The sequence below is a fragment of the Epinephelus lanceolatus genome, chromosome 11 (genome assembly GCF_041903045.1).
Source record: "Epinephelus lanceolatus isolate andai-2023 chromosome 11, ASM4190304v1, whole genome shotgun sequence".
In the NCBI taxonomy this organism is placed as follows: Eukaryota; Metazoa; Chordata; class Actinopteri; order Perciformes; family Serranidae; genus Epinephelus; species Epinephelus lanceolatus.
Window position 1 is genome coordinate 13,246,507 of NC_135744.1, and position 27,590 is coordinate 13,274,096.

General features: G+C 41.3%; 1 protein-coding gene across 2 annotated transcripts; it reads left to right on the plus strand.

Annotated features, from left to right (window-relative positions):
- Positions 1-27: 27 nt before the first annotated feature.
- On the plus strand, positions 28-27,424 carry bckdk (branched chain ketoacid dehydrogenase kinase). Of its 2 annotated transcripts, XR_013492311.1 has the most exons (12): positions 28-427; positions 7,511-7,579; positions 7,681-7,791; positions 10,538-10,585; positions 15,223-15,342; positions 16,032-16,130; positions 17,403-17,476; positions 19,248-19,376; positions 21,082-21,171; positions 21,447-21,602; positions 23,221-26,086; positions 26,127-27,424. XR_013492311.1 is itself a non-coding variant. In XM_033644428.2 (11 exons), exons 1-11 carry the CDS (start codon positions 182-184, stop codon positions 23,363-23,365), a joined length of 1,287 nt encoding a protein of 428 aa, XP_033500319.1. In that variant the 5' UTR covers positions 28-181; the 3' UTR covers positions 23,366-27,424. The 2 variants fall into 2 exon arrangements, 1 of the variants encoding a protein (XP_033500319.1); XM_033644428.2 differs by having other exon boundaries at positions 23,221-27,424.
- The last annotated feature ends 166 nt before the right edge of the window (positions 27,425-27,590 follow it).

The window sequence follows — 27,590 nt, forward strand, 5'->3', positions numbered from 1 at the left end:
CCCCGACTGGCCAATGCGCACAAAGCCCTTTCTGTAGTTACCCTCTCTGTACTGTATTCAGATACGTGCCTTTGTGATCACCATTACGACGCGACCCTGATGGCCTCGTAGCAACCCCCAAGGAACCGAGTGCTAGTACGGGAACAGGGCAGCCCTGTTCACACACACAGCTCGTCTCCAAATGCGTCCGGGACTGGCGGGTATAGCAGTGGAGATGCTGAGCGGTGCGACCTGCAGGGCCAGGCCGAGGATCGGCAGCCTCCTGCTGGCACCCCTCACCAAAACAGTGCCGCCGATGTCAAGCACGGGGAGCCGCAGATTGCGCTCCACGTCCTCGATGCAGGGGTTTTCGGAGTTGGCGAGAGAGCGGTCGAAGACTGTCACGTCGTTTTACAACCAGTCGGCCATTGACGTGTCCGCAGAAAAGGTAAGACTGTGACTTTTATATCGGGACACTTTTCAGAAACGTTGGTCGCACTCACTGTGGGAACGAGGGAGTAAGCTAGCTAGCTCGCTGGCTGTTAGCAAGGCTTGTGCTGCGTTCAGGGACACCGAAAGCAAGTAAATAAGACGCCTCACCTTCTTATCTGACCGATTCCGTAGACGTTCACGTTCAAAGCTAGCTAACTAGATTACGTTACTGGATGGTAAATGAGCCTCCACTTTGCTTCCCAACTTGGGTACAGCTCTTACTGTTAAAAACCCGTAATTAATTTATTTAACGAAGTCTTAATTTCAAAAAAGGAAAACGGAATACACAGTGTAACGCTAAGTTAAATTAAAACATCTGTAGCTACTTTTAATTATCTTTCATGTCATTACAGTGTTTAAAATTGTGATTATATGTACGATTTAAACACGTTTGTAATAATTAAACGTCTTTAAACCCGTTTCGTTAGCTCTAACCGCGATATGACTGATTTTCCCCGTGAGGACCTGAACGCAGCGTCAATGTTCTTCATAAGAACATAATGTTTTGCCAGCTGATTTCCGTTAACCGTGAAAAATACACCATCGCGTTAATAAACCCTGTCAGCCCTGATAATCCGTTGTCACCAATGTTGACTGTGCACGAAAAACTGTCAATACAAAGCTGTCATTTGGTGTCAAGTTTCAGCAATGGAGGTCAAGTTGACCAGAGGAAGTCAGCTTAACCCAGCACTTTTGTTTTTGAGCTCAAGTTATCATGTTGTCGTCATGGGGAGCTTTGTTCCCGTAGATGCAGACAACAAGTTCATAACAAACTCCTGCTGATTTATTTTTCCTCCTGTTTTTATTTTCAAGCCATGTTTTTGCCATTTCTTTCATAAGCCTGCCAAAAACATGGATGCCACAATTGTTTGCCATGTCACTTTCAGCTGTCTGCAGGATTTAATGGTCAGCATTTTTTTTTCACTCAGTGTGGAGCAAAACATGTACGTCACAAGCATTTCCTCATAGTTAGACTAAATGAGGAAGGAATTTGCAGCTGCATGTGAAGTTCAGATTGGAACATAAAACACTGCTCCAACCAACCACGATTTATAATAATACCCAAATACTGGATCCCAAGATGGTGCCTATTCATTTCAATGTCCCGCCTGTTGCATACCATGGATGTATTAAAAGACCTGGATGCAGCATCGGAGGCGGTACCCTGTTCATTTGTATGGAAGTTGCTCAGTGACACGTGACCAGGCCCCCAGGGAGTGTGCCAGGCTTTGGAGCTAAGTTTTGTAGTGGCCAAACAGTGGTTCGGCAATGTCCGGGGTCCGTCACGTTAGAGTCCTGCACTGGGTTAGGAACCCTTCGGTGACACTCAGTGGAGACACTAAGTGACAGATAACCCGCAAAAAGCTGTATAATGGGTAAAAACGTGTGTGTGTGTGTGTGTATATAAATATATATATATATATATATATATATATATATATATATATATATATATATATATGTATGTGTGTGTATATATATATATATATATATATATATATATATATATATATATATATATATATATATACATTCATGGGTATGGGCACAGATGAAAATGAATTACACATGGGCAGGCAGCGGGTGAGAACAAAAATGTATTTTTTATTTTTCAGAATAAAACAATATACAGTTTATATGTAATATTTTGACATCTAAATCACTATTATCAAGCCGTAATTCCTTTTATTTTAAAAGTCGTTGACACAAGTCGAACCTTTGACCCCATCGTCACATTCGTCAGTGATATGTGGGATGTAGGCAATGAAGCTTTGCAGCCTAAGGATGAGGTGGCAGCCTACATCAAGCTCAAGACACCCAAGGAGGATCCTTTGGAGGTTTTATGGTGGTGGAAGGAGCATGCTAAAATGTTTCCTAACTTGGCAGTGATTATGTGGAATGTTTTGGCTATCCTGGCATGGGTGCAGCTGTCAAAATCATGGGTAACAGGTTGGTTCTGGTACTGAGCTTTACAGGTATAGGCAGGTACAGGTTTTCAAAAATGGCCCGTGCAGGACTCTGCGTCATGTGATGTGATTTTTTTTCCCACAGACCTACATTGGGAAAGAGATATGTAAATCAGTGGATACATTTTTAGGGCATAAAATCTATGTAAAATGACTTGTAAACTATCAGGATTTGATCCTTTTGGTCCAGTGACATTTGGAAAGTCCAGAAGAGCCGCAAGATTAAATCACTTTATCCCCATTCAAGTTAGCGGAGTGCTGAAGTGGAAGTTAGAAGTGTGGCTCGCTTGGTAGTGCTCAGATGCGCTCAGCCACTCTAAGTTTCTTGTGCGCCTGCTCTATGGGTTGCACTGTGCATCAGAAGTGCCGATAATCCCCTGATCACTGGGGTAATGTTTGTGGCAGTTGAACCATTACTGCTTCATGTGCCACTGGGCAACTCTCATAGGAATGAAGGGGGCTGTAACCAGCTCTCCTAATTCATCCATGCACATGATGCCATAAAACAACTCTTAATTCTGCGGTATGAAATTACCCAGATGATCAGCACCGCTTGAATGGGGATGAAGTGATTTAATCTTGTGGCTCTATACTGACTCCACTAACACACATGAAACATCTTAAAGCCTCGAAGGCAAACTTCTCCAAACAGCCATAAAACATGGATTAACAACAACATTGTTTAACAAAATTATCAAACTCAGTTCAGTTATAACTGTCGATGTTCATGGATATAACAAGTCACACATTATTAGCTTAAACATGTTTACATTGCATAAATTAGCCTAGCGGCTAGCCTGGCATTTTTTGGGGGGCCCAAAGGCATTACGTAATGGACCCTGGAGTTGTAATTCCACTATTTGGCCACTACAAGAACTGGCTCCAAAGCCCAGTGCACTTCCTGGAGGCCTGGCGCATGTGCCAAAAAATGTTTTTAGCTCCTGGGTTTACTGCAGCCCACTGAATATGTGCAGTAGTGTTTCACCCGTGAGTTCCCATTCAGCTCTTAGACTTTAAGGCTGCGGAAGCCCTTGTTTGCCCTAATTTGAAAGGACAGACACAGAAAGTGACCACGCTTAGCAGTCAGACAGGAGGTTAATTTCCAGGGCTGGTACCTGTGGTTATGGCGTTGCCAGACCCAATTCGCAAAACGCGGATGGGTCTGGACACGGAGTGTACATTTCCTCTATTCCTGAGGGGCGGTATCAACGGCTGTCACTCCAAGTGCCCCTTCACGCAATTGGAAAGACAGAAAACCAATCAGAGTAAACGAAACGTGTGACGTAGGCTAGCACACGCCACTGTAAACAGACCAGCAAGCTGCAGCGGAGATAAGCTGTGATGATGTCTGGGAAAGAGTGTTGCCGTCTTTGCCGATTTCCTCTTCACTATGGACTCCGAGTTGCATGGCTGTGATTCCCAGCTTGGTTGCTTCCCTAACCTGCTCCTCCATGAGAGCAACTAGCGGAGAAACAACAATAGCCACGGGGTTTTTCCCGATCAACGGAGCCAGTTGGTAAATTAAACTTTTACCAAACCCCGTAGGAAGGACGGCAAACATATCCTTTTTTTTTTTTCAATAAAAGCTTTCAGTGCAGCCGTTGGTTCTGCTTTTAAAGAAAATGTACATTCCAGTCCGTTCAACACGTTTACCATCGCAGTTTCAAAATTAGTAGCCCTGATGGTTGTTTACGAAATGCATTCACTCCGCTCCTTGTCCCTCCTGTTCTGATGACGTGCCCGCCCCAAAGTAATAAACGGTTATGATTGGCCCGTTAAGCTTTAACCGATGCCAGAATGCGCCTTTATGATTGCATGGCTAGACTGATCTGTGGAGTGAAATAGAATATGAGCTCGCGAGATTAGGATGGTTTCACCAGGCTAGTTAATAACATGTCGGGCAGGAAATCCAAAGTGTGGGAATCATTTTGAGAAGGTGAAGGACGAACCCAAGGTGAAATGTAAACTCATCTTCATTGGTCCACTACAAACATGACATATCATCTGAAACATGGAAGTAGCTACATGCCCATTAGCCCACAGCGTCATTAACAGGCGGCTCGCTCAGTGTGTGACGTGCACTTGTAGATAAAATATAGGCCTATATTAATGAAGGTTCATTAGTACGCTTTTGTATTTCTCTGTAATGTAGCACAGTGTTAACAATGTTACTGATACTATTCTTTCTCACGCCTTCAATTCAAACCACCAAAATATATCATTTAATCATTACATTCATATCAGAAACATGCAGGAGACTAGTCAATTTTGTCAACTGCAAATGAAAAATGTAGTTGTACAGAGTAATAAAACTACCATACAGTTCTTTACAGATGGAGCGTCTGCGGAGTTTAACAGCTTTTTTAAGTTCATGTAGCTGCTGATGTTCTAAAACCACAAATCTGGCTGATGGCAGTTTTTGTCCTGTGACTTGTAGTCACACAGCATCCCAGCCCGGGGCCCCAGGGGAGGAGGGGTCACTAGAAGATTAAATAGATAAAAAAGGAAAAGGTTAAATTGTAGTGACCTTGCTCTGGATGTTCGTCAGGCTTTTCCCTAAAGCAACAATTAGGTCAGATTCCCCCCCCGTGGACATCGTGCACTTGTACTTTCCACTTGTGCACACAGGCACTTAAGCAAAACCTTTCATACTGTTAAAGCAGAGTAAACACAGCTACAGCTTTTAGCTGTTTAACTTAGGTGTGCCAATTAGACTCTGTTTACCCTTTGTATTAACATGAAATCTGATCCCTGTGTAGCCAGACCAGTTCCAGATGTGGTCCAATCACAATGCCTCCTGCAGACATTTACACCTCTCATTAACATGCACTTGTTCTTCATCCAGATAAGATATCCAGATTGCATGTCAATGAAAGGACATGAGGGTGTTAGTTGCTAGTGACAGTAAGTCTGTCTTCACAAGCAGGTTTAATATGTGTCAACGTCGACATAGTCTTAACGCTTAGTACAGTTTATTTAGAGACATTTAGCACTATAGTGTGTCTCTCGTGTTGTGCTGCCTTGGAATCGTGTCTCTGTGGCGTAATGGGGCTCATTCAATCTCCTATCTAATCAGTGTCCTGGAATCCAGTCATTCATCGTCAGGCTACTGTTTGGAAACACATCACAGGTTTCTCCTCCGTAATACGTGAGCATGATCTGTCCCATTCTCATGAACATGATATCTCACGCCTTGAGGGTATTTTTTTTCAAATTTGGCACAAATGTCCACTTGGCCTCAAGAATAAATTGATTAGAATTTAGTAGTTGAAGGTCAAAGGTCAATGTCACTCAGTACATTTACATGGACAGTTTAATTCCGCTTTCATTTGGAATGAAAGGCCATTCCGATTAAAAGTGGTCATGTAAACGGTCATTCCGATTGAAAAATGGTCATTCTGATTGAAAATTAAATCCGATTAAAGGGGGTGGTTTATTCTGTTTGTCATTCCGAACGAAAGAATGCTTGTTTCCTTGCCCCTCTGGCGCGATGACGTATATAGCGTGCATAGCAACGGGCTGAGATAGAGCAGTCGGACTCGTTGCACTCATGGGTTTCCATTCGCCAAAGCACAGTCTTCTATCTCCCTTCTTCGACCTTCTGCCTCTCTTCTCCTCCTAAACAGATGAAGCATTAGCAGAACAAGGTTGTTGTCGTACTGCTGCTTCACGAATATAAGCAAAACAAGCCCGAAAAAGGTACTAAGAACGGCGTCGTCAAGCATCTTGTTATCCGGAGTGAGGACTACTGTGTTTTCTTCCGGTAAAGGTAAACACGTAACATCCGCCCCGCCCCCTATCCAATCAGAAACCTTCCCTGCCGCAAACCTTGCGCAGACCCGAATAAAGGCAATTAAACTGATCTCCCCTGTAAACCCTCATTCGGAATGAATATTTCCCATGTAAACTACCTGGAAAGACTTTAATTCCGAATGATTTCATTCAGATTTATTTCATTCTGAATGAGAAGCCATCATGTAACTGTACCCACTGTGACCTCATCTTTCTCGTTATCATGAATGTGATATCTGAAGAAGGCCGTGAGGGAATTTTTAGTTTTGTTTTTTTTTTTTTTCCTTTTTCAAATTTGGCACAACTGTCCTCAAGAATGAACTGATTAGATTTGGTGGTTGAAGGTCAAAGGATAAGGTCACTGACCTAGCAACCTCTTCATTCACGAGAATGCAATATCTCAAGAAGGCCTTAAGGGGCTTTCCACAAATTTAGCACAAACGTCCACTTGGACTCAAGAGTGAACTGAGGTGGTTAAAGGTCAAAGGTCATGGTCACTGACCTCATCATCATACTCATGAATGCCATATCTCAAGAAGGCCCTGAGGGAATTTTTTTTTTAAATTTGGCACACAATGAACTGATCAGTATTTGGTGGTTGAAGGTCAAAGTTCAAGCTCACTGTGACCTGCGTCCATCTCATTCTCGTGAACGAGACATCTCAAGAACACCTTGAGGGAATTTCTTTAAATTTGGTACAAATGTCAACTTAGACTTTGGAAATAAATGATTAGATATTGGTGGTTGAAGGTCAAAGGTTAAGGTCATTGTGACCTAGCATCTTTTTTTATTCTTGAGAGCGCAATATGTGAAGAAAGCCTTCAGGGCGTTCCTCAAATTTAGCACAAATGTTCACTTGGACTCAAGAGTGAATTGATAAGAATTTGGTGGTTGGAAGTCAAAGTCGAAGGTCACTATGACCTCACAAAACACGCTTTTGGCCCTAACTCAAGAATTCCTATGACAATTGTGAAAAAATGCAGTGAAATGTGTAATAGGAAAACTTATATATATATTATATTATCATATATGATTACAAAAACATGTTTATGTAGAAATAAAGCATCAAAAAGGTATTTTTCTGGTATTAGTACTGAAACTCAGGTGTAAGTTCTAGCGCTGAAATATCTGTACCCATTCTGAGTTATGTTAATGTTTTCCTAAGTTGTGTCTTTTGTAATCAATGTTTATGGCAGGTCACTGTGGGTCCCACAGTGTCATGTTTCATACGTTCCTGACTGTGAATGTGTGTGTGATCGTACGTGTTAATGTCTCCCCAGGCCTCAGTGCGACTGACCTTAGCGACTCTGCTGTACTCTGGGAAATCTCCTGATGGACACCACATCTTGGTAAATATTTCATCCAGAGAGAACTGCTGACTTTAGCATTAATGAGAGGCTCTCTGTGAATCTTCACTCACTTGCTGTCTGTCGTCTGTGTGTGATCTCAGAGCAGTGCCAAGTACCTACACAAGGAGCTGCCTGTACGAATTGCCCATCGCATCAAGGGCTTCCGCAGTTTGCCCTTCATTATTGGTTGCAACCCCACCATTCTGCAAGTGGTAAGAACACATTAATACAAGACACACCCAGTACTGCCCCTGGCTACAGTGTGGAGGTATACGTGGTGCTAGAATGCGTCGGCCCCGCAGCAGATTCTATAATAAGAATGTGACAAGTGGTGACAGGAGTATCATGGCTGAACTTTGAATGAAAGGAGGGAAGCGCTCTTAAAATGTGTCTAAGCTACAACTTGCTCCATGAAGCTACACAGAACACCAGTGTCACTGGGGAGCAGACGTAGTGGTAGCAGCTTGCTGTCTGAAAGCACTTAGCATAGACTATACATATTTTATATTTTACTGGCTTGCGTGTATGTGACAGTTTTAAGTTCTGACCTCTTCAGATTTTCTCCTGTCTATTTGCCTTGTAAGTGGTTGAAGTTGTGCCAGAAACCCTTTATCTGCTTGTATAATACAATATGTGGAGTGGCAGCAGACGTAACCTTCCTTATCAGTATGTAGGTCAACGTGACATGACCCATTACTGGCAAACAAAGCTTTCATTTTCACAGGAGCAGGTGACAGAGTGGACAGAGACAGTCTAAGGAGTTTTGTTTTTTGCCTCCTTGCTGGTGATACGCGTGGACTGAGGCATTGTGGTTTTTGGGTTGTCTGTTTGGCCGTCCCATTCTCGTTAATGCGATATCTCAAGAACACCATAAGGGAATTCCTTCAAATTTGGCACAAATGTCCATTAGGTCTCAAGAATGAGGTGATAGAATTTTGGTGATCAAAGGTCAAGATCACTGTAACCTTGTCTGTCTCATTCTTGATACCTTAAAAACACCTCAAGGGAATTGTTCGATAAACTGATTAGATTTTGGTTGTTATAGGTCAAAGGTTATGTCACTGTGACCCCATCTGTCTGATTCTTGTGAGCGTGATTTCTCAAGCACCTTGAGGGAACTATTCCAAACTTGGCACAAACGTTCACTTGGACTTAACGATGAACTTATTAGATTTTGGTGGTCATAGGTAAAAGGTCAAGGTCACTGTGACCCGGTTTGTTTTCATGAATGCGATATCTCAAGAACACCTTGCGAGAATTATTTTAAATTTGGAACAAATGTCCACTTGGACTCAACAATGAACTAATTTGATTTTGGAGGTTATAGGTAAAAGGTCAAAGTCACTGTGACCTTGTCTGTCTCACTCTTGTGAACGCAATATCTCAAGAACAACCTGAGGGAATTTCCTCAAATTTGGCACAAATGTTCACTTGGACTCAAGGACGAACTGAATAGATTTTGGTGGTCAAAGGTCAAGGTCACTGTGACCTTGCATGCATCTTATTCTCGTGAACATATCTCAAGAATAGGGATGGGCAACACAAGCAAAAACGCTATTTGAAAATCGTGGCAAGTATTCAACGATTTTTCAAATAATCGCCCGCCTTTGAAGGCTTTGAGGGAGTTTCCTTAAATTTGGCACAAATGTCCACTTGGACTCAAGAATAAACTGATAGGTGGTCAAAGGTCAAAGATCAAGGTCACTGTGGCCTACCCTACAAACATGTTTTTGGCCATAACTCAAGAATTCATACGCTCATTATGACAAAATTTCACACAAATGTTGAATAGGATATAATAATATCTCAGGAACAGAAGGGGAGACATTTGGTCAGATACTGAATTGGTGACTCTAATCTTGAAACTGTGCTGATTGTATAGATCTTCTTTGTGTGAAGCATCCATGATTTCACAGACATGGATGTAAACTGTAAATGAAACCTGAAAGCTAAAACCGGGAGGCGGTAATTCTAGTTTGTACCAGGCTGTTCTTGTTTTGATTTCTGTTGTTAAGTTGGGTATTTAAACATGGGGATCTATGGGGATTGACTGGCTTGTAGAGCCAACCTCAGTTGGCCATTCGAGGAACTGCAGTTTTTAGCACTTAAATGTTGGCTTCATTCTACAGCCCTGCAGGTTGCCACTTGCTTTCACACTTATCATATAGACTGCATAGGTGAAGGTCATTCCAGTGAAAGCTGTTATTGGAATATCCAGAAAGACCAGGACAGTTCCTGGAGAGACACATTGCTGCTGAGTTTTTCGGATGCCATGTTGGACAAACAAAATTCCTTTAAACCCCCCTGTATGGAGGTGGTGGCACGGGCCTCACACACAGATGTCTCACAGTCTCAGCCAGTAAAACCCATAAAACTATCCGCACAGCACGCTGATTCACAAATAGTGAAACCAGTCTGAATCGACATGTGTCATGTTTCTACATTGTCAGTGAGAGGTTCTCTTCCCAGGGCCTTCGTGTGGGAACAGGTTTTTTTCCCCTACGGTCCGTTTCACCTCCTGCACGTACCGTTTCTGATGAACTTTCACCCAGATTCCTTCCTTTCTGGAGCTCCTCTGCGCAGATTACATAAAGCTCGGCTCCTTTTGTGTGCCAACAGTTGTAATGTAGGTCAGGGTGGCTTTACTCACTCCATCAGCTTTTCTATCAAAAAGAAAACAATACTCAAAGCAGGATTTGAGTTTCATCTGATGCACGTCCAGATTGTGAATTGAAGGTTGATATGGTCTAGTTATTTAGGAACAAATCTTATTATCTGGGGAGGAGTTGCTCAATTTTGTTAGCATAAGTGTTCTGAAATGGTCTGTAATGTTCGCCACATGTGAACTTGTCAGTGGTGGTGTGGGGCCCAGTCGGGGGGGTGTGATAATGATTTATGTTTGGATGGGCGATCACAGAGAATCAGTCTAACTGGAGCCTCTCCTCTCCTCTCTTGCAGCATGAACTGTACATCCGAGCCTACCACATGGTCAGCGACTTTCCCCCAGTGAGTGTCTCACACACACACACACACACACACACACACACACACGGTCAAAGGTTCAAGTTCATCATTTCTGAGGGTGTGGTTTTTACTTATGATCATAAACAGGAAGTGTGAACATGTACCACCCAGACTTCTATCTGTTCCAGGACTATTGATCTGTTCAGCACTCGGCCAATCAGAATATAACCCTAACTCCTAACTCTTACTGTTTTAATAAATTTAATAAGACACATTTTTTAATAAATCTATTTATTATAAAGCGCTATCTTCAAAAATGCTGATTTGGTCTGACCTAAATCCCCCAAAAGGTGTTCGATTTACAGTTATGAATAACCAGAGAGAAGATGACAAACTGGAACCACCTTACATTTTAACTTTTTTTAAAGTACTAATATGATTGTTCAATTCCCCAAATAATCATTGATTAGGGACTGTTCTTTATTTATCTGAGGAGGCTGGTGGCTGTTGTGTGTAGGGTTGGAAATTAGCACCACCCACCGGCCAAATGCTGGTAAAATATGTAAGTGGCTGCTCGATTTGCTTTACTCACCAGCCAAAAAATCAGTGGTAATCTATAAAGTGGCTGGTAGATTTTTGAATCTACCAGCCACAGTGATGCGTGGACAAAAAAGTTATTTTCCAAACCTGGTGGTGTGACTTGTCTTTTTCTTTTTTATGCCTTCGTGCCAGTGATAGCTGTAGCTGGATGCATTATATCTTTTGGTTTGTCCATCCATCCATCTTTGTCTTGTGCATGCAATATCGCCTTGAGAGAATTTCTTCAAATATGGCACAAATATCCACTTGAACTAAACGATGACCTGATTCCATTTTGGTGGTCATAGATCAAAGGTCAAGGTCACTGTGACCTTGTCTTGTCTCATTCTTGTGAATGCAATGTCTCAAGAACACCTTGAGGAAATTTTCTCAAATTTGGCACAAAGATCTTCTTTGCTGCTGGGGGGAAGATGTGTATGAAGCATCCATGTTTTCACAGACATGGATATAAACTGAAATATTAACAAACACGATGCAAATTTTCACGTGATGCAAATTTACTTGTGTGAGTTTGAAAGCTGTTCCGCATTGATTAGCTACACATGTGCGAATAACTTGCATCATACGTGCATGAAATTGGTCAATCAATGAATGAGCTTCCGCCAGTATGTCTACGGTGTCATATGCCCCTGGAGGATCTCAATGCTGTTTGGCTGTCACAGTGCAAATTGGTCGCTGAAGTTCAGATTTTTCAACTCTCACAAATAAGCGGTTGGTGTGAATTTGTGCTACTTGCTTTATTCGCACTGCTTAATTTGCATATTTCATGTCATTTACGTTATGTCCATCGTGCTGCCCAGCGGGAATTCATGTCTCGTCAGTTCACGTCTCATTAATTCACGTCTCGTATTGCGTCTTTAAATTGACTTTACATGTAATTCACTTGTGTGAATTGTTTTATTCGCACTACATGTGAGCACAACATAAGACGGGTTTGCAGAGGCTTTCAATAGCATCCATTTTTATTTCTATATTTATGCCAAATTAAGGTAATTAATTAAGATATTGGAGCCAATGCAATGAACAAACAACCAGGATTGAGAGTTATCACCAAAGGAAAGCTAATTTCTTTAGCAAAATCCTCTTTAAAAATCGTAAGTTTTAACAGTTTCTGGCTCTGAAAACCGGTGTTTAAAAAAACAAACTTGACTTTCAAACCTGCTGGTGGGTTTGTGGGTTCAGAGGGTATTTATAATAAACACAAAATACAACCATCTAAAGTCACATGTCCTTCCCCCAAGCCAAAATTAAAAGCATAATTTCCTCCCCAGTGCTTGCCTCTCCAGTTTTGCAACCCCCCTCCTTATAAATAACAAACAGTCCCGTACTTAAAAAAACAGCAACAGTAATTCCTCACATCAGTGCTCTGGAAAGAACATGATTGCGACATTTAGGTTCTTTGGATACCAACTTCATTTCTCACTGCAGTGTGTGTCACACATTGACTCCTCAGTTAGTTGAACACGTCTTAGCTCAGCCATGTGCTGAAAGTGTGATAATATTAATAATATTATTACTTTCTCTGGGAAACTGCCCTAATATTTGGTAAATGCTGGACACCCCTACTACAATTGTTGCATGAAATACCATGTTAAAAATGATGTTTGTCTTTTTTGTGTCTGAGATCAATATAATATTGTCATTTAGTGTAAAGTAATGAGAGAAAAAAAAGCAGCTTTTTAAATGAAGTTAAACTTGAGTGTGCTGAAGAACAAACACATCTTGTGAGGTTTTTTCTAGTGCTTGACTGCGTCACAAAACTCTGATTGCGATAAAGTATGTGTTTTTAAATTCAGATGTGGTGCAGTTGGAAGAGAAGATAAACAGCTAACACAACTTATGCAATCTGAATTTGAGGGTTCGGGATGGTTTCACTTTCAGTAAACATGCACAGTGTGGAATGTGGGTCAGTCCTCTTCAGTTATTTATTGGTCGACAGTGACAGTTAGCAGATGAGGCTCTTCACTGAACTCTGCTGCCTTTGTTGAGTTCTTGGAAAGTATGTCAAATGTGTCCATTTGGTCCTGTGTTAGTACACGTAGCACTGTTAAAAATGACAGACCTCCTGTTTATCAGTCTAATCTGTGCCCCTGGCTTTAGACGTTTACCAAGAAGCTAACAGACTGCTCAGAGTCAGAAAACTCATCATGTCTATAATATGTAAAGGTACAGTATGTACCCTCTTGGACTTTTTCATGTTTTGCACTGAATCATGATGGATGGTTCAGCTCCGGGTCTCTTGTGGAAACAGATCCCAGGAGACATAGGCCAGCCACTTTAAGTATAAAATAACCCTTCACAGTCTGTTTTGAAGAAGCACCAGGACACCAGCAGGAGATGACGGTTAGTTCTGAACTGTAATGTTGTTTAATAAATAGTTCTTTGATTATCAGAGGTCAAAAGATCTTTACATTGTAATTATTTTATAGCAAATAAAGATGGACTGAAACACATTGAAAGGGAATGGAGTTACCTCTACCAATAGCCCACATGAGCCCCTTTTACACTGCCTCTTCAAGGTGGGAATTTAACGCTATTATACCGCCTCATCCTGTATAAAGGTACGATCACAGAATGGGGGGACAGAGTTGTCTTTAAGGCAGCATAGGAGGTAGTAACAGCGCCAAAACGATGTCAGTGTATGATAGGGACAGCCAGCAGGATGAGATCATAGGTAGCATGGGGGTGATGTTTTGATAACGTGTTATGTGTGTGAGCCACAGCGGGAAATTTAAGTCGTAGTTGTTAGTAGTTAGTGGCTAGCTCAATGAAGAACAGCAGCTACATGTCACTCTCATCGTGTCTCTTTTGATTCCATGATGCCAGCATGCTGTCTAAAGTCACACACCAGACCAGCATGATGATGCCGTCCTCTGGTTCTGTGTAAAAATGCAAAAGTGACATAAAGAAGGGACTTGTAGCGCCATCTCTGTGTGAAAAGGGCTACTGATAAATTATAATGTAAATAATGCACATTTCCGCTGCACTAATTCCATCACTTTAGCATAAGTGTCTCTTTCTCTTTTCAACAGAATTACTGTTTTCAGTTGCCAAGTAACAGTAGTTGCTTCTATTCTTCTGATCATTAACCCTTTGTACACAGAGATGGCTATGAAGTCACCTCTTTACACCACCTTTGCATTTTTACACAGAGACAAACAACGGCAGCATCATGCTGCTCCAGTGTGTGATTTTTAGATGTATGACATATGTGTCTGCGGCGCTTTATAAACAATAATAATGGCATAATATGTCAATAACAATCATTTACCATCTCTGCTGTATGGCCACTGATCTGTTCCTCTGCTTGGAGGATAAGGAGCTCCTGGACCTCATTGGTTTCACTATTTGTGGAGATTTTCTGCTGCTGTTATTCTTCTTTGAGTTAGCTGCTAACTGCAAACCGCTACTTCATAAATCTCTTGCTGTGGGTTGCACCCATTACACATTGTCAAAATGTCTTACCTTTGCTGCCCATGATCCCGGCCTGCTGGCTGGTCCGTTTACACAGACATCTTTTCAACACTGCTGCTACCTCTGTTCCCGGCTCAGGTGAGACAACTCTGTCCCCCCATTCCGCGATTGTACCTTTTTATACAGAAGGGCGAACATAGTAGCGCGATATTGATATTCCCACCTTGAACAGGCAGTGTAAAAAGGGCTTTTGTAAAGCTAATGGCAGTGGAATTCAACACTTTCTGCAGGTTTTTGATATTAAAAGCCAGAAAATGGAGGGTTCATGCCCTTCAATCTGTGAAATGTCTGTGCAGGAAATGTAGAGTTTTATTGACGGTAACTTAACAGTGACACAATATACCACGCTGAATTTATCATCAACAGGTAAATATGGGAATAAGTGTTGTGTTTGCATAAACATCAAATTAAAAGAGGAGCATATGAGAAAACAAGGAAGCCTCTCAGTTGAAAATGATATAAAATATACTTGAAGAGAAAACCCTGGTGATTTTAATCAGGTCTATGTCACCATGGTGTGGGGAGTGTGTGCAGATGTGTCAAGGCCCTGTGCCAGCAGCATCTGGAATTCCTTAATTTGAAGTGTGCCTTTTTTAAATTAACAGATCAACGATCAGGACGTGGAGGCTCGTTTCTGTAAGCTGGTGCAGCAGCTGCTGGACGACCACAAAGATGTGGTCACCATGCTGGCTCAGGGCTTCAGGGAGTGTCGCAGACACGTCCAGGTAAGAAATGCACCTCCAAAACGCTCAGAACACACACTGCAGGATGAATTCAGATTCAGATTCAGATTCAGAATACTTTATTAATCCCCGGGGGGAAATTGTTTTTGTTCCAATGCTCCGTGCAAAGTAGAAATAGAAATACAGCATGAATGGAAACAAGAGATAAAGATGAAGATATAAATAAGATACTAAAATAGACAATGAAATAAATAAAATAAAATATTAAAGTAGACATTAAATAAAATGAAATAAAATATTAAAGTAGACATTAAAATAAAATAAAATAAAATATTAAAGTAGACAATAAAATAAAATAAATAATAAAATAGTAAAGTAGACAATCTGAAATATATACAATATACAATGAAATGGTTGTAGCGTTATATATGAAATAAGAATGAGTAATTATATTGTGTGTTTTGTTTTATAAAAAGCCCACTTTGGAAATGATTCCCCACTGGTGATTTTGTCATGATAGCCTGGGGAGAGTATTTTATTGAGGACATTTAATTACTTTCATCAGGGGAATTGAATGTCCTTCAGCTGTTGGAAGGATCCTGTTAAAGGTCTTAAATGTTTTAAAAGGTTGTTGAATCTCTAATAAAACCGACTAATCTGTTTTTAAAATGGATGAGGTTCATATTACAGATGTTTGTTTCATAGTAAATCAGTCTTTATTCCTGTTGCAGGATGAGGCACTCCTCCGCAGCTTCCTTGATACAACGCTGTGCTCTCGCCTGGGGATCCGAATGTTGGCCACGCACCATCTCGCCCTCCACGAAGACAATGTACGTCTGAGTGTCTCTTTGATTCAAATGATGTTTGAACTTGTCTGTGTGCAGTAGAATATGTGCTTCACCTAGAGTTACAGTTGTTAATTGTCCAATTATTCAAAGTTGGCACATTTCCCAGTCACATCTCTCTCTGATAGCTTCTGACCTCCCCCCTTGTCTGTGGCTCTCAGCCCAAAGTCCATTAGTTCCTACTGAAGACAAAAATCTTTACAACAGGACACAATGTTGGAGACGGTGTATTTCGGGAAGCCAGTCACTGTCATATATTTTGGGAACGTCCATTTATAAGACCTTTCTGAGTGTCACAAAGCATTTAAGGAACACTTAACACTGATCTGCGTTTGTAGTTTTCCACATTATTTTTAGGATATGTTGATTTTCAGGCGAGACTATGAATTTGTGCATGGTATTTTAATCCCTGCTTAAGTGCTCACAAGGCAGTGCTTACTTCCTGAACCCCCCACAACACAGCAGGGGATAGATAAAGTCAATGACATCAAATGCACAAAAAACAGTTAATTCTCTGCGTCCTGTGTTGAGGTATCGAATGAATGACCTTGCTGTTCTGCTGTAGCAAACCTCAAAGATTTTTATTATGTTTTCTCTCAAGGCTCCCCTGACATATTTTTTGTTGCACTTGTGTCGACACTTCAGCCCTTTTTACACAAAGATTGGCGCTATAGAGTCGCTACGCAGTCCTTTCTTCATGTTGCTTTTGCATTTTTACACAGAGCCAAACGACAGCGGTGTCATGACGCTCCAGTGTGGGATTTTAGGCAGCATGCCAGCATCGCAGAATCAAGAGGCATGACATGTATTAGGGCTGGGCAATATGGACAAAGTTCATATCCCGGTATTTTCAGGCTGAATGGTGACACGATATATATATACCAGTATGAATCTGTTACATTGGACCTTTAAATTCTGAAAAATTCCATGGACAGCAGAGGAGACAAAACTGCTTTTGTCCTGATGTGTGTTTTGTAACATAAATCGCTGATTTAAAATGAATATTAAAAGAAAACAGGACACAAATTTGTTTAGTTCAGTAATTTTCTAAACGAGCTGGCCATTGTAATTTTAGCAAACGTTACTCAAACAAGGGGAAAAGGTGCGTTTTTTTTTGGTAATACAGTAATTTGTAAGGAAACAGCAGATAAGTTGTGTTTGTTTTGGCAGTATAAAGGTATTAATGTGTAAAAACAGCTGACTTAATGAGTTATTTAAACAATAATAATTAAAAGTTATTTTCTGTTCTTGTTTCAGCCTGACTTTGTCGGGATCATATGTAGACGCCTCTCACCCAAAAAGATCATCGAGAAGTGGGTGGACTTTGCCAGGTGAGTGTTTATTTATCACCTTTAGATGACTTTCTGTTTCTGTATGAGCGCTGTGTTGACTGACGGAAGTCAGAGTTCAGCTGATAAACTGTCAGGAACATACTAGTTTCAGCGCCCGCAGCTGTGAATGAGATATGAGCTATCACTCTTGTTTACCTTCTGTAATCTTATCAAATGACCTTTTGGGAGTCTGATTTTTACCCGGTTCAAAAGAAAGTTCACAAAGAACATTCATACAGTTTGTAGAATAATAATCAGTGAACAGCTTGGAAATAATTGATTTATCTGTTGTTACAGTTTGGGCCAATCAAATCAGCACATGTAAAGTTTAATCACGTTACAATACATTTGATATCTGATTAAATATTAGATGGATTGCCATGAAGTTGAGTCACACATTCAGGTCATCCTCAGGATGAATTGTAATAACTTTATATGCCTCTGCGCTGGTGATAGCCGAGGCTGGAGGCATTATGTTTTCGGCTTGTCCATCTGCCCGTCCGTAAGTCCCATTGCCATGAACGCAATATCACTTGGACTCAAGAATGAACTAATTAGATTGTGGTGATCCAAGGTAAAGGTCACTGTGACCTCCCATCTGTCTCATTCCTCTGAAGGTGATATCTCAAAAACACCTTGAGAATTTGGTGGTCAAAGGTCAAAAGTCAAGGTCACTGTGACCATGTGTCCATCTAATTCTCGCTGAACCCAGTATCTCAAGAGAACCTTGAAAGATTTTCTTCAAATTTGGCACAAACGTTCACTTGACCTCTACAATGAACTGACTTGATTTTGGAAATCAAAGGTCAATGTCTGAATCCCGTGAGCACAATATTTCAAAAAAGTCTTCAGGAAGTTGACTCAAATTTGGCACAGACATCCACTAGGACTCAACAATGAGCTGATTAGATTGTAGTGGTCAAAGGTCAAGGTCACTGAGACATCTATCTCATTCTTCTGAATGCGATAGCTCAAAAACACCTTTTGAGGACTTTTTTTTTTTTCCCCCTTCTTCTTTCAAATTTGGTGCAAACATTCACTTGGACTCAACAATGAACTGTTTTGATTTTAGTAGTCAAAGGTCAAGGTCACTGTGACTTGGTGCTCATCTGATTCTTGTGAGCACAATATCTCAAGAAGGCCTTCAGGAAGTTTTCTCAAATTTGGCACAAACATCCACTAGTACTCAACCATGAACTGATTAGAAGATCATGGTAATGCTCACAAAAACAAGTATTTGGCCATAACTCATTAGTTCATACACTAATATGACAAACTTTCACACACAATAGAATAAAATCATGAAATTATGACTTTTTATATCTAAAATGCCAAAGGCCAATATCACTGTGACATCATATTGTTCTGCAAAAACGTCTCTAGCCATTATTGAAAGTCATAACTCAAAAACAGTCAGTTGTCAGTGTCAGTGCAATTTGACTGGTGCACGGAGGAATACAACCACGGCAGGTTCAAGGACACAGATGTCATATGCTGCAAAACCCTCTGAGGCAAATTGTGATTGGTGATATTGGACTTCATAAATAAAATTTAAATTGAAACCACGAGCTGGTAATTCTAGTTGTCAAATGCTATCATCAGGTCAGAATCTTAATTTGGTGTTTTTACCAAATGTTTTCAATACTAATGACACTCCCATCATCCTCAGCTGTACTTTCTTTGTACTGCTAATTATTAAACGTTAGCATGCTGACACATCAAACTGGGATGGCGACCATGGTAAACATTAACATTTCCTCATATCCACCAGGCGTCTGTGTGAGCACCAGTACGGTAATGCACCCAGAGTAAGGATCAACGGACACGTAGCAGCTCGCTTCCCCTTCATCCCTCTGCCTCTGGATTACATCCTGCCTGAGCTCCTCAAGAACGCCATGAGGTAACCTGATCACTCATTCATACCATACATGTAGATGCTTATCCGTCTCCACCCTGGCTGTCTGCTGCTGACGTTTAAAGACCTTGAGGTCTAGAGATGGAAATCACAATGTCACATTGAAAGATACAGTCAGTTCTCTGTATGATCCACAATACAGGGCTCATGATTGATTGTAATGCTGAAGGGTATGGGGGAAAAAAATCTAATTGTGATTAGTAATCTCCTATATAGACCAAATCAAAATGTTTAGTCACAATAACCTGGATGTAGAAAATCCTGTCGTTGCGTACGTAAAATCAAACGGTGCTGAGCAAACACACAACACACAAGAAATGTCAGATAGGGCGCACCACTGTCTTTACCTGTGTATCTTAAAACCTTAAGGCGGGCTTCAAAAAATACAGCCCTATTATTTTCAGTGTAGAACCCCACACCGGTGGCGGCGAGACGTGCCGCTCTGCCACGCCACTATCCTACCCCCACTCACTCTCTGCTTGTACATACCAGCTCCCGTAGCAGCTGCCTATGGCAGCTCGACTCCTCTCCTTACCATTGATGTACAAAGAGAACTGTGTTGCTGTTGCTGTGTCTCGTGTGTGACAAAAGGCCCGTTTCCACCGCAGGAACTTCGGGGTAATTTTATGGAGCCGGGGCCGTTGGTGCGTGTCTCCTCCGCAGGAACCGCCCCCCAAGGACAGAGTTACGGAACTTTTACAGGGGCTAAACAAGTCCCTGCCTTGGAGTAGGTACTCAGAACGGCCCCGAGAGACTCCTGGCTGGGGCTTGGGGTTTACTTGGTGATGACTGGATATACTCAAGGCGGGATGTGACGTTTTGTAATTAATAACATGGTTATTGTAGATTAGCTGGGCTAACTGTTAGCTGTTAGCGGTGTCTGTAATAACTCAATAAACTTGTGAAAAAAAAAAACATTTTTCCAGGGGATATCTTAGTTACAACATGATTGAGCTAGCAAAGCAGTTTTGTGTTGCTATGTGTGGTATTTATTCAGTTTTGGGAAATCACGATGTCTAGAAAGCATCAGTAGTGGCTGCAGCTGACAGGGACAGCTAACAGCAGCAGCAAAGCTAACATCAGGACGTCATCTGTTAAAAGCCTCCCGTTGTCGGATACAACATGAAACTACTCCAGTTAGCTCAATCATGTTGTAACTAAGACATCCGCTGGAAAAAATATTTTTTTCACGGGCCGTGACCGGAGTTATTACAGACAGCGCTAACGGCTAACGGCGTCCCTACGCCCCTTCGTCGCCCCGGTCAAAATGGTCGCACAACGATTACGTCACATCCAGAGCCCGTAACTTTACAGGAACCCTCCTCGTACTCCGCTCTCTCAGTGGAGACACGGCGGTTGAGAGGGCCGAGCGAGAGGACGTTCCTGTAGTAGTTCCTGCCCCCCAAATAGTACCAGGAACTTCTTCAGTGGAAACGGGCCTGAAGAATGGATGAGGACAGACTTGTTGAGGTCAAGAAATATCCCGAGCTACACGACCCACAACCATGTCATTATAAAGACAATGGCCAAAAAGATATTTCATAGATATATCATAGCTCTGGAGATCACCTCTTGAGGTGACCACACATCAAAAAGAATTTTGCAAACATTTTGTAAGTTTTCAGGATGAGAGCACAATTTCCACACTCCCTGTTTCCTCCCCATGACCTCCATGTGTTTGTCTCCTCAGGGCCACCATGGAGAGCCATCTGGACACCCCATACAATGTGCCTGACGTGGTCATCACTATTGCCAATAATGACATTGATTTTGTCATCAGGTGAGTGGCTAAAATGTTTGTGAAGTTGCTACTAATTTAAAAAGACTGCAGCAATATTTAATGGAGATCCTTAGGGATGTGTGTGTGTAGGGATCCTTTGAGTGCTGCTATCATATGATAAAATCTAACACTAAACCTTAAATCAAATCCTTTGACCACTACCTAAAGTTTGTAATCCAGCTTCATGAATCCGTGTCAGAAACAAAGGGATATCACTCTAGTCAGCTACTGTGTCGCTCCAAGCTATAGAAGCTAACTTTTCTTTTTCCTTTAAGGATTTCAGACCGTGGTGGCGGCATACCTCACAATATTATAGACAAGGTGATGGACTACCACTTCAGCACGGCTGAGGAGAGCGCACAGAACCCTCGCATGAGCAACCTCTTCAACAACATTACCAACAGTGGAAACCAGTCCAACCCTATGCATGGGTAAGAGTTAGAGAATACAGAAGATCCTGGTTCAGGATTTACAGATGTAGAGGAAATGGCAGGGTAACCTTTCTCATGTTTCTGTGTCCAAGTGACTCATGGCGACAACAGTTTTTGAAATTCAGTAATAAGCAAGACCCACTTGACATGCTGCTGTGTTGTGCTATGGTCTAAGTGGCGCCCCCTTAATATGGTAGGGGAAACACTGCTGATGTATCTTAAGCACATTGAGTTTGCACTTGTTGTATGAAATGTGCTATATAAATGAAATTGACTTGACATTTATGATAACAGTCTGAGTCTGTTAGTGGCTAAAACAAACACTTTTAGTGGACGTACATGGAGCAAGTGATTACAGTGCAGCCTGTCTTGATGCTGCCAGCTACAGCCCTGTCGCTCAATACCGGACCAGTTTAAAAACTGTTGTTCGCATCAGTCACTTAGACACAACATGTTGGGAAAACAGGGTCCATGTTGAAAAATGCCAAAGTTACCCGTTAACCTGCCTCGTGTGATCATTGAAACGTGGTGGTTTTGTCATAACATCAGATTTCAGCCACACTAACATGGATAAATCTGAAAGCAAATAAGACACATTTAGCATTGACACATTGGTTACTACAAATCTGACACAAAAAGCAGAAAAAGAATATAAATATCTTTATCCCCCTTTTTTATTTTCTGTCAGTTGACACGTTGCACTGCCATCACCATCTGGTACAAGACATAAACAGACAAACTTCTACAGAAACCTGAATATGTGAGTGAAGAAACAAAACAAATGCAGACTCCTCCGACGGCTGAGAGTCTGGGCCAAGCAGCACCTGAGAAGCTGTTGCGGAGGCTGGTGGTGGAATAATGCCTCACTAACACACTTAATGTTTGTTCTTCTTGTCACCCATCTGTGTGAGACATAGTGTCGGCTTGTAAATATAACCACCTGACAGTCACGCCTCAAGCACACTTTACACTTTCTAGGGTCTGGATGGAATCTGATGTGATTTAATTCACTTTTGTGGAAGCTTAACTACACGTATATGTCTCTGTCAGACACGTCATTTATTACATTTGTCTCAGTTTTCTCAGGCTGTGTGCACATCAGCCCTGCTCCAGCCCAGGGGGGTGATAATGCACCAGAAGAAGAATGGCATGTGCAGTTTAACAGTTCAGTAACAACAATAACAGAAACACACATGTGGCTGACATGGATTGGTTGCCATGATCACAGGAGATAGACCGTACTTCCACTGATCATTTACTGATGGAGTTACACACGGGAGGAGAAACAGTTATCTATGGATCTTGGAGAGGCAGATGCTTTATAGCTTTTCAACATCTGGTTCCAACAGTATTTTGTCCCATCATGCAACACTGTCGACATAGTTAAGAGGAAAGGGGTGAGAGTAAAGTTTGGATTCAATAAATTACGACATTGATGCCACTTTATTTTGGCGGAGACTTCCTGAGACCCGTATTTACCTGCAGGTGGCATTTCACAGTTCTGCACAGAACTCGTTTTACACTTGATCTTCGCTTCATGTTAATGTTTTACCTACAACAGACCATCTTCAGTCTCTGCGCCTCACTGTCATGTTAACTTCATCTCTGTGTCCTGCAGGTTTGGATTTGGCCTGCCCACGTCCAGGGCCTACGCTGAGTACCTGGGCGGCTCTCTGTCCCTACAGTCTATGCAGGGCATCGGCACCGACGTCTACCTGCGTCTGCGCCACATCGACGGCAAAGGAGAGAGCTTCCGAGTGTAAAGCTCCATACCGGTCGTCCTCGTAGATCCCAACCTAGGAATCAGGCCATGCAGGAGAACAGAGGGGTCCCCACCAGGAAGGCTGGCATGGACTACAGGACTAAGTCCACAAAGTGATAGCCTTCACACAGTATGTTGTCAGAAAGCTCCTAAATTCACCGACCCACTACTTGTTCTTTTTTTTTTTTTTTTGCCTTAGACTGATTATAAGCTATGTTAGCTCTCAAGTTGATGATTTCAGTTGTTTTTCCTCTGTGTTTTGTACCCTGTGGCATGTCGTCTTGAAGTTTTTAAGGGGCGTATGAACCTTTGAATGTTTAGGTTATCGGGACAAACTGTGCATGAGAAATGAACATTGGTGTTAATGTGGAAGGAAAGGAAAAAAGAGCTTCAGTTTTAAAGAAGTTCACTTTGAATTTACTTATCTAATAACCTCAAAATAGTAACGATAAGTTTTAAAGATTAAATGTTTCAAATGAAACTTCTGAGACACTCCAGCAACCCTGTCAAAATCTCCTCAAAGTGCGCCGAGCTGCTCAGATGTTCCACGAAGATCAGAATAACCGAATCCCCCGTGTGTTATTTTTGTCTAAATCTAAGGTCTCTGTTGGCGGGAGCAGCACACGAGAACAAGTCAAACACCTGCTGTAAACCTCAACTCATGACTGATATTTTACAAACGAATCTCTGAGTTCAGCTCAGAAATCAAAACTGCCAAAACACCAAAAACTCATTAACTAACAGATTTCTGTCGCCGCGATGAACATCTTTGTTCAGCAGTATTTTTGCGGAGCTTTCAGGCAGGGAAGCCAACCGAGATGTTCAGTTGCCTTACTGTGTGACGCTAGTCCTTCAACTGCATGCTGACTGTTTATAGTTTTCTTTTTGTTGCCTTCATCGGTTCACACAGACGCACACCGTGTCCGTCAGCTTCATTAGCTCGATGTCAGACGTTTTTGCACAATGAGTAGATTTCCAATTGTAATGCTCAGCACTTGCACCGATCAAAGCAGTTTTTGACGACTTTCAGAGTAACAATATACCAGAGAAGTATTGTCTAATATTGTCTTCTTTTTTTCTGTTTTATCCGACTTTAGTTAACGTGTGTCAGTTGTATGTCCAGTTTTCTGTCTTTTTGAAATAAGTTTTGTACAAGAATACATTTCAGGATGGGTCAAAAACAGTTTCTGCACTGTTAACCATGGAAGTTGAGATGGGCTCAGGTTGCTAGTCAATTTTGGTGAATTTTCTTCAGATCACAACTTGATGATGTCATTAACTTGAGACAACAAATGGCCGTATTTTGTGTTTTATGCATTTTTGCCACTTTTTTTCCACTGTTTTAGAAATGTCCGGCTCCATAACGGCCTGTTACTGCTAAAGGTCTCGATATGCTTCAAACGTACAACATATCGTTTAAACACTCTCATTAGATAAACAGATGTTGACCTGAGTTTTCCTTTGGGGACATAATTTACAGTTACATAATTTAAAGTAGTAGGTATTTTATTTTAACACTCAGCATTTTGCAACATATTTAAAATCGCAATACTATTGTATCGTGACTTTAGTATCGTGATAATATCGTATCATGGATCCTCTTGTGATTCCCGCCCCTACTCTCCAGTCATTTTGCGCTTTTGCGTCTTTGTATTCTTGATGCAATCCATCATACAGTTTGGGATAATGTGGCGTTACACTCGGTTGAAGACAGAAAAAGCAGATGGTTGTAGTTCTGTAAAAAATGAAAATGGGAGCTTGTGGGAGATGTTCAAACTCTGCATGTTTTCACATCTTCAAACATCTGGCCAATCTCTTTGTAAAGTGGGCGAAATTGTCGATTGTCTGTTTCAGAAAGTTACAAAAAATTTCGGAAACAGACACTGTCAATTTCGCCATAAAAAAAGGGTGTTTCAAACATTATGAGATGACCCCACAAGCACTTTGTTTGAAGCATATTTCCTCATCAGCACACGGTGTTTCCCACGCATTGATTTATTTGTGGCGGCCCGCCATGATTAAAACATCTGCTGTCACGAATAGCGTGTCTATATTTGGGGCTGGACAGTTCATTAAGAGTACCGTTGAAATATATAAACCATTGGGTTATTTATATCACTGCACTGTCGGAGCAGAGAGCGCACTCAGGGTAGAGAAAGAGCAGCAGAACAGTAGGCACATTCAAAGTGACACTTAACCGTTCGTTCAGCTGGCTCTAAAAGTTTGCGTTCACTCACAGTAGCTGCTCCTCTTACCCATCGATCTAATCTGATCAGCTCTGAAGGGATCAACTATCAATTAGCTACCCTGCGAGTTACAAACTGCTGCTGAGTGCAAAATGAACTCACAAAGAGCTCTGCCTACACTGCTTTCAGGGACCCACAAAAACCTCTGAATTCAGAGACGCAGAATGATGACAAAGGTTAGGGTTAGGATTATCAGACATTTTTCCTGTTCCATCACCTGAAGGACATCTAAACATCTATCCAAGTCGGTTTTAGTCATTCCTCTCCACCTGACGAAATATCAAAGTTGTGATTTCAAAACATTGTACCAGAAATTATTAGCAAACCCTGGCCTTTCTAAGTTTCCACTAAGAGTTATGTGAGTCAAATAAAACAGTACAAAAAACAACTTAAGCCAAGTCATTAAGTTTAGAAGTTTGCCCCAGTAGGTAACCACCTCAAGCACTCCTCACGTTTTGTTGAACATTCCCCAGCAGGCACCAGCAGGCACCAGCAGGCACCAGCAGGCACCAGCAGGCACCAGCAGGCACCAGCGGTCACGCAACAGATCAACTCTTAGTTACACTTCAGTTAATCTGTTGGGAGCATTTGTTATTATGTAAGCTTATACTAGCTGTTATCTTTTTATTAAGAAGGACATTGTGAATCCTGAGCTGTAATTAACAAGATGGGGATTTTGTGAACTTTGCAGAAGTATTGAAAGCTGATCTTTTTATTTTAACAACCAGCTTTTCATTTTAGGCAGTAACTCAGCCTGTTAATTCATGGTTATATGATTGTTGTACATCTGAAGCTTTGTCTCAAAAGCTATAGAAACATGATATAATCTACTTAATGGGAAAATGGGGCTGCCTTTTTTCTCTAAATAAAGCTCTAAATAATTTAAGATTCTGAAATGTTTTGGATCTTACAAATCAAATAACTGCTTCACTTTGATTTGCACTCACAAACAAAATGCAAAATGAGTTTACATACAAGTGTTCCTTGAGTTAAAATGAGATTTTAGCTTGTGAGGCATTGTGCAAATGGGAGTGACCCAGTTCTTTCAGTTGTACGGTGTATCAAAACACAATCTGATTTAATTTGTGAACGTATTTATTTTGACATTTTATGAAACAAAAATAACCTTGTATAAGTCACAGTTTCAGAGTGACGGAGAACAGCCTGTATTATCTGTACCTGTATTCTTACGGAGGCCATGTATATGAATTAATGTGTTTATTGTGGATTTGAAGGTCTTGAAGATGTAGTACATATGTAGTTTTTGCATGTAAAGCAAAGGGGAGGGGTGTGTGTGACAGCACATAGCTGCCAGATGCTGGAAAACAAAAGGTTTGTGTCCCTTTTGAGACAAATTAATAGGTAATCTGTCATTCTGAGATTTTCCTCTATTCCAAAATGTTGGGAGTAAAATGTTGAAGATGGTTTATGGATTTTGGATTAACAGCCAGGCAGTGGAATGAAATGCCCTCTGCTGGTGTAAAAAGAAAAGTGCAGGCAGAATGAAAATCTTACTCTTTAGAGGGAAATATTTAATGCACCATTTTAGCTCTTGAAGGGGAAGAGAATGTACAACATTTGAGTTCATTTCTGTTATCCAGATTTCTGATTTTGTAATATTTTAAGATAGAAACAAGAATCAACAACAAAATACTCATTTCAGCATCACCTCCAGTATGAAGCCAAATACTGGAGTCATGTTACTGACACAATGTGGTGCCATGGAGTGTTTTGTCTCCTTGACTGAATTAGTTTCTCCCACGTTTTCTGTTGTGTTTAGGACTCTGTAGACATTAAATTTTACTTGGTTGAAACTTTGAGAGTGATCGTTACTTTTTTAAAATTCATTTGTGATCTATCTGTTGAATTTCTAAAGTTTGGATAAAGTATTTAAATGTCATGAGGATGCTCTCGCCCTCTTGTGCTGCTCTTCTCAGGATGGTGAAGTTACTGTTGTCACATGAGTCTGGCAGCTACCTG